This window comes from Platalea leucorodia (assembly GCF_965183815.1).
Source record: "Platalea leucorodia genome assembly, chromosome: 17".
Lineage (NCBI taxonomy): Eukaryota > Metazoa > Chordata > Aves > Pelecaniformes > Threskiornithidae > Platalea > Platalea leucorodia.
In genome coordinates this window covers 6,633,563-6,645,621 of record NC_138839.1, presented here as the reverse complement: position 1 = coordinate 6,645,621, position 12,059 = coordinate 6,633,563, and the positions used below count along the sequence as shown (strand labels likewise).

Here is a 12,059-nt window from a genome sequence, read left to right as displayed (position 1 = left end):
ATCTTGCAACTTTATAAATTTTAGAAAATATGGGAGTCACTACTGAAAAAGGAATACATTGTTTCAGCACTTGCTGTTCTCTACTTACCCATCTGCACTACCATGGTTTATAACCCTCTACAGATTAAAATGCATGTGTTCAAGAAAGCTAATAATTCTGCCGACATATTATAAAGATGAATTTATTAATATTTGTAGTAAATTAAGACCTGCAGATAAAGGACCACGGAAGAATCTCAGGAGTAGATCAGTGTAGAGTTTGGACATTGGCCCATAAATGAGTCCAGAGATTTACTAATGTAAAGAAGTATTGGATTGCTGAGCTGACAAGGAGTATAATACACGCTGCACTGTATGAGATGTGTGTAAAATAGTATGTGATCATATGTGATCATCTCAACTTAGAATGTACAAAGTGGAATTGTATGGACATCCTTAGTTCTGGCACTGCCAGCCATCTGTACCTGCGAAGAATCATCAAAAGAACAAGCCTGGTATAGAAGATGCAAAGAAGAGCAATACGTGAATAAAAATGATCTTAAATAAAGATAAGCCTAATGACTATCAGAGGTTTGACTGAAGTTCCTGGAGTCACACCAAACTAACTTTAAGCCAGCTTGCTCGTGTACAGATAACAGTACAGCCATGGCAGAACAGACATGGATTAACCACTCAAACATTATCCAGCTTTTTGCCTGGCTTTTACAGCACATACCAACTCTGCTGGTCTAGCTTCAGCCACCAACGTGTAAGCTGGTAAAGCAACCTTCATCTTGAGATCAGAAACCAAAACGAATCCCCAGTTTCACATCAGGTTGTAAAACCAAGGCAAATCGTCTAATCCTCAAACAGGGGAACATTTGGAACTTTTATCATATTATTTACTCCTGGAAGAATTTCTTTGCTTGAAGAGTAAATTGCTAAAACCTGCAATAGGAAAAATGAAACATATCTGTTGTGTCAACAGAGCATGAAGAAACATAATTTCATTTTCCTGAGAGGAACTGGATAACAAGGATTCACAAGTAACAACTTGTTGCTCCACAGATTTGTAACTGCTAACTTGTAACCACATTTAATTAATATGGTGACAACATGAAGAATTTAACCCACCATTTTCTTCCTACTCACAGTTTGGCTGGCAGAGAATGACGACACACACAAACCTCTTTCCACACTTGTGAGTGCATAGATATTACAAGTGCAAGGTGATTGCCTAACAATGATGAAATATTTTACAATTCCTAGGCATTGCATGGCCAGCTGTTTTGACATGCAATCGCAATTACCTTGGCATCTGTGTTTAGCAAAGGCGGATCTGTCCTAATAAGCGATGTAACAACTGAGCTGAGATTTTTTTTTCCCTTTGTGTTTTGGATATTCGCGGAATTTATTTTGGCAGCTTCCATGCTGCTTACATACTTTGTCCCCAAATTCCAAGTAAATAAGTTGATTATCTTTATCTGATTACAAAAAGGCAAAACCCACTATGTCTCTGTCTTCCCTGAATACAACCAAATGCTTCTCAGAAGGGCACTTGATGGAGTACAGTTTAGAGGACATTCAGTTATGTTTGTGCAGTTCTCCCTCCCTGCATCTGTGTGGGCAGTCTCGGGTACTTACAGGTAGCCATCTCGTACAGCTCACATTTCTGTACCTCCCTTCTGTGTCAGCCATTTCCCTTTAAAATCAGATTTGTAAGTGCACCCAATTCCTTCCTTCAGATTTTACAACCAAGTCCAAAGCTACTGGTTGCCTATACACATAGTCTGATGGTGATTACTACTCATCTTGGAAGTACTGGAAGTATCTTCAATCTCCAGAGGCGTTGGGGGGGCATTTTATCTGTGCTCTCATGCTGATTTTGTGTGTATTATGTGGCTATGCGTATGCACATTGCTGATTACTCATATATTGCATGCTTTAAAATTTATTTTGCTATGGTGAGTTTTTATTCTTTGACATAAGAAGAGAACAAAAATTCTTAGAACGAAAGAAGAGAACAGCAAAATAAGCATACGAATTCATGGGTTTTTAAAAAAAAAAAAAAAGATGAAAAATACATCATGTTCCCAAGTAACAGCAATTGAAAATCAGTATTCAGCAGACCATGCTAATCTTAACTTATTATTTCTTGCCTAGATTCTGATGTACAAATAGCTAGTAAATAGTTAATTGAAATACACCCTGTCTGCATACCAGTTCACTGTATTCAAGAAAACATTTTAATAGCCTTTTATAAAGTTTACAGTGTGGTTCACCATTTTACTTGATGATGGAAAAGAGAAAATACCATAACCAAAAAATCCCAGTGCACAGTGGAAGCCTTCTTCCATGTGGTACCAGGTCACTTTTACGTTGTTGTCCTCTAACCGTTTCTTGTACAGCAACCCGTCATCTCTGAGCACATCATGCTGACAGGTAATGATACAAGTATCGGGTAGGCAGCAAACAACAGCATCTTCTGCTAACAGTGGGGAAAGTCTTGTCTCAAACAGTTCCTTTGTTTTTTCATGGACTTGAGGTAAAAATGAAGTGGGTAACGGTGGTTTATAGCCCAGTTTAAATATCTCTGGGATAAGATCTGGATTTATCCATTTCCTATATTTCAAATTCATGCTCTTGGGAACATGAGAACCTGCCAAAATAGCTTCCTTCATAGAGCAGTCCTTTTTCAAGTACTTCAGAATAAAACGGACTGTATGTTCCCGGGACAAGAAGGCAATGAAAGCATTTTTCTGGTGAGATGGCAAATTAAAGTTCAATGCTTGGAGAAATGGACAGATCAGGACCTGGGCACGTATCTTTGGGATATCGCTTCTGTTTACCAGCTCTTGGCAAACACTAGTAGTAAAAGTGCCCCCTGCACTGTCCCCACAAACAATAATCCGATGAGGATCCACCCCGTAGTTTTCTGCAGTCTTCAAAAAGTGTACAGTAGCAGTGAGACAGTCCAAAGTTTGGGCTGGATACCTATGCTCAGGAGATAAGCGATACCTGAAATGTACAGGAGACAGCAATTACTACAAATACCTACATTTGTTAATTGCTTGAGTGTGGCATCTTAAATGCATCCACGGATTATATATTTGCAAAAAGTCACCAAAACCAGTATGTCTTACTTAAAGTTTTGCATGCTGAAGCAAACCAGAAGCTTACCCTCCCATTTCTGTCAAAATCCAGAGAGCATTAATCATTGAGGTTTATTCTAGCATAATCGAAGAGCATGAGGGCTTGAGCAGTGCAGTCCAATCACCCATGTTATACAAAGCCACACATTTACCCAGTCCCCGATCTGAGTGCACCTGCCTGGGAATCACAGTTCATGCCAGCAGGGAAGTCCGCAGTTCTCTCATTCGGACTGACCTTGCGTGGGTGTGTAGCTGTGAGTCAGTCCTGCTTGCCCACAAGATCCAGCCAAGTTCTGGCTCCTGAGCTTTTTACACTGGGGACACTGATTATTGTATTATTATATAATAGCACAGTAGTGCATATTATTATTACATTTTAATATAAGAAGAATAATTTAATAATATATTATAAACCATCTCACAGTAAATATACTGTGGTGACAAAATAGCTTCCTGTAGACAATTCTTTCATTTATTTTATTAATTGGAACAAGTGAATTACAGAGGCGTGATGTTAAAGTAACAATCTGTTTGTTTATTTCTTAACTAACGACTTACTTTCATATGATGAAAAGCAAGGCAGGCATAACAGTCAGATACCCAGTCAAGTTAAAGTGTTGTAATTTGATTCCAATGACATAGAAGACTGCTTTGAGACTACATTTTTAACAGCCATGGTTCTTTATTCTCTGTATTCGTCGTCTTAGGGCTTTCTGGAGAAGAGTAAGTTCAGTAAGGAAAGGATAAATACTACAAAGGTAACAGTGCAGGCATTCTCTCTTAACGCTTCACTGTTTGCTGAGGCACACTATTTCTGCTTTTCTGTTTTTTCGCTGTTCTGTGAAATTAATTAAATGGATTCATAAAGTAAACATCCTAATAACCAGGGAATAGAAGGATATCAGTATCTTATTTCAGAGTCACTTTAAACGCATCATGACTTACCCAGATGAGATACGGAATACGCAATTCATTCTCAAAACCAATTCCTCCCAACTTAATAAAATTCTTTAGTAATGAATTTTTTCATGGAAGAATTTGCTGGAAACTAAAGCTTCTTCATACCATCAGCTATTTTCCATAAGCAAAACATTTTTAAAAGGAAGCAGTAGTTCATGCAGTTTTTAAAAAAAATATTAAATTTTAGATTCATTATTTGCTCTTTAAAATCATCCCCAAAGCCCCCTAAATATTAAAACGTGAAACTGGGAAAACAGCTTATAATTCCTTATTATTGAACCAAGGCAATGATTTTTGTGGTGATAACGATGTAAAACGAACAAATCTCTTTGTTCTTTTGAAAATAGCTGGCATACATATTACTTTTGTAACTTCATAAACCTGTATCGGGTATTTCTCATTGTCATTTCATGGCACATGCTTGCTCACACATAACAACAACCCACAGGGGTAGACAACACCAGAGCTCAGTTTCTTTTCTTATATTCAAAGAAATGTGAGCGCAGAATGGGCCTCGCCCAGGGGGGTGGGGGAAGCAGGGGGGAAGGCAGCGCAACTATCTAATTCTGGGCGTAGCATTGGGTGGAGCTCACTTACCCAACAGACACAACCACTGAGTCGGATTTTCTGGCTATGGTCGAGCATATTCTTTCATGACTTCCTGAAGAACAAATGTCGTTAATGTAATTAATATCTTAGAATACTTGAAGAAATGTCGTCCCTTATTTTTTTATGACATATTGCCACGATTGAGCGTGGGCCCTTGCCTATTTAGTGAGCTACCCAGATTTTCTCTAGGATAAAAATAATCGAGACTTTTGATCATCAGGACACACTGTAAAGTTCTTTAAGGAAAATAAGGAATTATTAGGATGATTATTATGATTATTACTATCAGACAGGGGGCAATGGTTTTAAACTGAGAGAGGGTAGAATTAGATTGGATATAAGGAAGACATTTTTTATGATGAGGGTAGTGAGACAATAGAACAGGTTGCCCGGAACAGGATGCTCCAGCATTGGAAGTGTTCAAGGTCAGGTTGGATGGGGCTTTGGGCAACCTGATCTAGTGAATGTCCCTGCCCATGGCAGAGGGGTTGGACTAGCTGATCTTTAAGATCCCTTCCAACCCAAACAGTTCTATGATTATTATGTACAATTGCTTAGAGTGGTTGTAAGGGATAAAATAGCTTGAGATCTTTGTAAAAGCTTATTACGTTGTTTTAAGTAACTGTGAGTCTGAGACTGACTTAGGTATGTCATATCATTCTGATGTGGAAATGCTAATCGTAGCACTACAGCTAAGTCTAAATGAATATTGTATTTGAAGCAGAGATTTGACTATTTTCTGAAGAATGAAGGGTGCAGATGGTATGCCTCCTGTGAAATCAGTATATTTCTGTGTGGTTAATTCAGGCAGAAATCTAAGGCATCCAAATAGTGTTACAGTACATTCTCTAATTATATTATTATTCCAGGTTAAGGTTGTGGGCAGAAATATGCCTCTTTTAATGTATTTAAAAATACATTGAGTTTTTCTTCAACCTTAATTCTGAATTTGCTGCATTTAGAAGATTTGGTTTACAGATTTGCTCAATGATGTGTTCTTTCAGTTACACAATTCTAACACCATTTAATATATGCGCATGTCTACTGCCTGTTGAAACAGTATCTTTTAGAACTTTTTAAATTACATGTTTGCGATTATCTGCTTTCTCTAATGAATTAAACTGGAAAAAAAAGACAACGTAACTAAAGTACACGCATTGTGGACACATGTTTTAAAGTGGGTGCTATAGGCCACTTGAATTGCCACGAACACTGTTTATAGAAGTCCCAATAAACATGCTGCAGTTGGAGATCAAAGGGAGGAATGCAGATGTTAATAACTTCTGTCAGGTTTTCAGACAGAAAAAGAATTTATTTCTTTAGCAGCACTGCTTACTGTAAGGAATATATATGCCATAAAGTGTGTCCTATAAAAATTAATTTAGATACTAAATAAGGGCAGATTAGAGAGTTTAAAAAGTAAAAACAAACATTAAGTGCTTTCTGTCTCTCAGTATCTCAAACTAAGCTTCAGCCACTTCTTAGGTTCAGGAGGGTTTTTAAAAATACGTAGTTAACAATCCTAAATAATCATATTTTCTCTCTCAGTTCCTTACTGATGCTTCCGAACATCCCGCATCCTCCATGGAAGAAGACGACTCCTCTCCGTTTGCTTGCAGATGGTAGTCTTGGGAGGTAGATCCTCACTGGCACCTCATCAAAATGCAGATCCTTTATGAAGAGCTTTGAATCCCTACATTTTGGCAGTCCATCAGTAATCAACCTGATAAGTATGTGCTCCTCAAAGATACCCAGATTTTCTAAGTTCTTTGCCTAGATAGATATAACAGGAAAAATGAGAAGTTAGTATAGGGAATTCAAGTCTTGCCACTCTATAAAGGCCACAAGCAACCTTTTTATGTACTATATTTAGGATAATTGTATTGGTTATTTGCTACTTTATAGGATTATCACAAATAACTCTAGTGGCTTTGTGATTTCAGTTTTGAAAGTGAAAATGTACATCTTCACGATATGAGGTACCATTATTTCTGGAAGAATGTTGTAATACTTGTTCCATGAGATGTATTATATAAATATCTTCTAATTTCTGTGATCTGGATTTACCACAAGTAGCATCAGGCATTTGCTTAGGTATGTGTCCTGGTTTTGGCTGCGATAGAGTTAACTTTCTTCCTAGTAGCTGGCATAGTGCTGTGTTTTGGATTTAGTATGAGAATAATGTCGATAACACACTGATGTTTTAGTTCTTGCTAAGTAGTGCTTACACTGGTCAAGGACTTTTCAGCTTCTCGTGCCCTGCCAGCGAGAAGCTGGGAGGGGGCACAGCCAGGACAGCTGACCCAAGCTGGCCCAAGGGCTATTCCATACCGTGTGGCGTCATGCTCAGTACAGAAACTGGGGGAGTTGGCTGGGGGGCGGCGACCACTGCTTGGGAAGGGGCTGGGCATTGGTCAGCGGGTGGTGAGCAATTGCATTGTGCATCACTTATTTTGTATAGTCTTTTATTGTTGTTGTCGTCGTTGTTGTTGGGTTTGGTTTTTTTTTTCCCCTTCCTTTTCTCTCCTATTAAACTGTCTTTATGTCAACCCACAAATTTAACTTTTTTTCCCTGATTCTCTCCCCCATCCCGCTGCAGGGGCGAGGGAGTGAACGAACGTCTGTGTGGTGTTTAGCTGCCTACCAGGTTAAACCACAACAGTATGGACGTTAGGAGTCATGAGGCCTGAGGCTCCTTTTCTAATCAGTGAAGAGAAAGAGGCATTTCTTGAGGATGGTTCCAATTTCAGGTGTGTTAAATCATGCTCTGGAGATGTCTGTTCATCTCCATTGATTATAAAGGCAGGCTGTGTACTTCAGATGCCTCAGTTAGTTAAAGTATTTAAGGTTAGGTGAGATGAAAATGTCCCTAGCATGACAGCATTTAGTATACTGGGAGAAAAAGACTCATCCCAGTTTGTGTGCAAGATTCAGTACCTTACAGGTCTTGGGTCACCTCCATGCCACACGGTCAGTGAGAAGAAGCTGTAAGAAAACCATTAGTGCCTATAACCAATAACGAAGGGCTGCTGGCCTAAATGAAGAACTGACAAAAATGGCTCTGAATCTTATCTCCTTCTCCGTCAGTGAAACTGTTGCCTTTATTAAGATCTCACAGGTATTCATGAAATGGCTCTGCAGCCAGTTTGTTACATCTAATTAGGGAAAACAAATGTTCTGAAGACAGGGGAGGTTTGTTAAATGTGTCAAAACGTCTTCTTATCCAAGGCCAGTCAACTGCTGATAATTAAGATAGCCCAAAGATCACACTGGAATCCTCCTTTATTTTGAACACGTGTTGTAACGGATGCATTTCCTGCTAGGGACAACGTTTCCCTTCCCATTAAATGGTGACTTAATTGCCCTTATGGACTATTATAATTCATTCTTCTGGAATGATGATAATCATCACAAGCAGTTTGCAAATTGTATTGTTCCCTTCTGAGCAACCAAAGCTTCTGCGTACACTGCTGGATCAATGCCTTATAAACTAATGGCCAGCTTTACTTCGGTGCATCTGGTTCCAGCAGGGGACATGCCGCCGGCAGGCAGGCGCCAGCATGGGAAATGCCGCCGGCAGCCTGGGCCGGCAGGGGAAACGCCGCTCGCAGGGGAAATGCTGCCGGCAGGCAGGGTCCAGCAGGGGAAATGATAGATATAATTCTTGCCTTACATTTGAAAATGCACATGTTTAGGTATCATGGCAAAGGGGAAAATGAATATAAGAGCCAAGGCAATCGTGGCAGAAACCAGAGGGTCAATATAACCTTCCCCAAAGAGCAATTTTCAAAACTCTCATGACTCTTCAGTCAGTCTTTTTGTCAGAGTTTTGATTTTAGAATGGTCAAAGTTGGCAGAACCATACCATGTTTATTTAAACTCATCTGTACTTTCTAACATCCCTGAGTTTTTACAGAGCTTTCAGATGACAGATAGTAATATATACGATAAACTTGGTATCAGAGCATTCTATCTATCTAAATATCCTCTTTCCTTATCTTAGGAGCTCCTGACGTCACAGAGGCATCTTCAGATTCAGGGAAAAGACTCTCATGAAGGAGAATGGGGAATTTGGTATGTATTCTGTTGAAAAACTTCTTGATCAATAATTACAAAATACTTCAGAACCAGTAACAATACACGGAAAAAATAAGAGGTATGACTATTCCTAGACAGATGTGCTCAGTGTTAGTAGGTGAAACATATTATATAAGCCAGGCTATAAAATGTGTACATATGTAAGAAAAAGAGGACCCAGATCAGCATGTCAGCTTACCTTTTCCTGTGGAATAGGTCTTTGAAAAACTATTTGCTGGAACATCTAAATTCTGGCATAAACTGGCTTTTTATGTAGAAGATCATAAGGGGACCAGATTTTTACTTTAAAAATAATTATGAAATCACATACCAATTAGCAAAAAACACTCAATTTGAACTTCATGGACTACATTAGACAGTCTTTCTGTCCGTCACTTTGAAGTGTTATGCTTTGCCAGCCGAAATAATTATCATCAAAGCTTTATATCACCGTGCAATATGCACAGTTAATCTAAATGCAGGTCTGTATGAATAGATGAAAACAAAAGCTAGGATGTGAGCTAGGAGGCTTTCTCTTATCTCTTCCATTTGGGATTGTCACTGATTTCTTTATGACAGAGTATGTGGATAGATGCAGCAGGAGCATTGTTTGTATGACACCTATGCTGTAGAAGGTACACATTTAACTGTTGATGCAGCTTTTCTAAGACATATTGCAAGTAGGGTAGAAGAAAAGAGGAAAAGACTGTCCTGTGTTGCGGGAAAAGGAGGTCTTTACTGCAACATACAGTACAGACACATCACTGGCACAAGAAGAGCAACATTCATCAAAGTGAGCAGGCTATGTTCATTGCACATGTGCAGTGCACAAAGCATCATGCACTTTATAAGAAACCTGTAAAGTCCTCGTTATGAGGGCTACTTCTGTGAGTATAAACATAAACCGAGAAATTCACCAAAAGTACCAGCAGATGTCTAAAGGTTTTCAAAAGAAAATTAGGTACTAAATAGATTCAATGCATAGCAAATGGTGAAATGCGTCTTTAAAACTATCCAGAAAAAAGGAAGCTGAAATTTCTGGAACATATTATCGATGAAGATAGAATATGTACTATTGCATAACAGCCACTTAGAACCTGTAAAAGCAGGTAAAAAGAATCATCTGAAAGAATCTTTTCATCCAACCATGTATAGCAACATAGAGAACTTAAAAACATACAGTGATATTATTATATTACGGTCATATTATTATATTAAGTTTATATATAGCTTAACATGTGAAAAGCAGTGTGAGATACGTGAGGACAGTAGACTCTTCTTTCATGCCAGACAATGCAGAAAGGTACGTGGGGCCTAGGCCATGGGCGAACCAGGGGCAATTACTGGATTTGGTGAATGCTGCTATTGAAGTTCAAGCAACCCACATAAGTCTTTAATGGGTCACCTTTCAGGATGTGGGCCTTAGTTACTACATTCATTATGTATAACTAGGGGATTAGAGAATACCTTTACTTGGGCTGAGCTCCATACAAACATTAATGAAACCACTCTGTGATTTTCCTGCAGGCTTTCTTTTGACATGTTGTGTGCCAGACGTGACAGGGCTTAGGCTGCTCTTATGTACTCCTGTTACCTTCTTTGAAAGCTTTTTGGACAAAAACTGTTTCTTTCTCTGATGGCAAAGCACACAGCACAGTGAGTCTGGCTTACAAGTACTTAAATAATAAGTGACAACAGGTCTAGCTGAACCTGCTTTGGCCAGGAGGTTAGATTAGATGACCTCTGGAGGTGCCTTCCAACCTGCATGATTCTACGATATTTAACTAAGACACAGTAATTCAGTCACTGCAGAAATAAGAACAGAATCACAGGTAAGAAAATTACTGCAGATCGTTCAAAATTTGGGAAATTACCTTAAGTATATCAAAGTGCATTGAGATACAGAAGCTTTATTTATTATTATTCATGTAAATGATATCCGCAGCCCTCCTGTCATCCACAGGACCAATCATTTCATTGTAGAAGGCAATCAAATCACAACTGCGGCATAAGAATGCATATCTCAGTATTTATAAGAACTCACCTCATACTGGCTGCTTTTATATGCTGTAATAGAATACTAATTCAAACTTTGGCCTTTACCTTTAAATCTGTGTTACTGTGTGGTTCCCACTACACATAGTTGCAATATTTAGATGCATATCTTCATAGTTCTACTCAAGTTTTTCCTTTCTTGAAAATCACAATATCACGGAGCATGATAAACTCACCAGAATTTCCATCAGAGTATATATGCAATGATATAAGCGGAGCTTTGATGGCTGGTCAACATCAGGAGGAATCTCTGCCTTGAAGGAATTATGATAAGTTGCAATTAAAACCAGTAATACGAAAGCAACTAGAATTCCTGCTATTAAAGCCAGAGCATAAAAGGATTCCATTTTTCTTTGGTGGGAATAATTTATTAGAGAACTGTTTGATATGATTCTGTCAATATTTATATCCTCCAGACTGACTCCACAGAGGAGTAATTTGCATACCAAAATTCCTCCACCCTCATCCTACAGATAAAGCTGCCAGATGCTAGAGACGTACAAACATCCGGCTATTACAACTTTATTTAGCATGGCCAAAGTTAATATGTAGAAGACTCACATCCAGGAAATGTCATTATTTTTTATATTCCAAAATCGCAAATGAACTTTATTTTTTATCTGGTTTCATTGTATTCTGCTTTATGGGCCTGAAAAGCTATGTGTGATTTTTTGCAAGTGTACTAGTTAGTGTAATGAAAGATACTACCTCTACTTAAGAACCCGTGGAAGACTGGCAATGCTGAACTCCAGGCTCCATGTTCAGGAACTGTAATGGTTCTGCTCTTGGAGCTGGTCTGAAGTATGATTCTAAGGCTTTTTGCTTAGTGCTGATCTTTTTTTTTCCCTGCTATATTGCTGAGGCAGACAGCTGGCCAGAACAGGTAGAACAAACATTCTGAAGTACATCTAAAGGAATTTTGCTTTTAGAGATTCATGTAGAGCTCTCAGTTATTTGGAAGCTCCCTACATGAGTGTGCAGCAAGGGTCTCTGGGCTCACCGATGGTCCAGTGATACCAGAGGGAAACTCCCCCTTGACTTGGAGAGCTTTGGCCCTAACCCTCTATTCTGATTCATTCTAAAGAAAGGATTTTGATGTCTTTACAACTTCATAGTTGGATATCTTTTGCCAAGACGACTCTATGTTATCCTGTGTTGTAATTTAGGCTGTGATTAGACCATGTGGCTAGCCAAATGCTTGTACCAACAGAGGTGATGGTAGTGAAG

General features: G+C 38.8%; 1 protein-coding gene across 1 annotated transcript; it reads right to left on the bottom strand.

Moving 5' to 3' along the window:
* Nucleotides 1–2,225: 2,225 nt before the first annotated feature.
* Nucleotides 2,226–11,179, bottom strand: LOC309598339 (arylacetamide deacetylase-like 4; the record flags this gene model as incomplete). The annotated part of the gene is made up of 4 exons (XM_082328816.1): nt 2,226–2,997; nt 4,689–4,752; nt 6,257–6,473; nt 11,009–11,179. The coding sequence occupies 4 exons, from the start codon at nt 11,177–11,179 to the stop codon at nt 2,226–2,228; spliced, it is 1,224 nt and encodes a 407-aa protein (XP_082184942.1).
* Nucleotides 11,180–12,059: the final 880 nt, after the last annotated feature.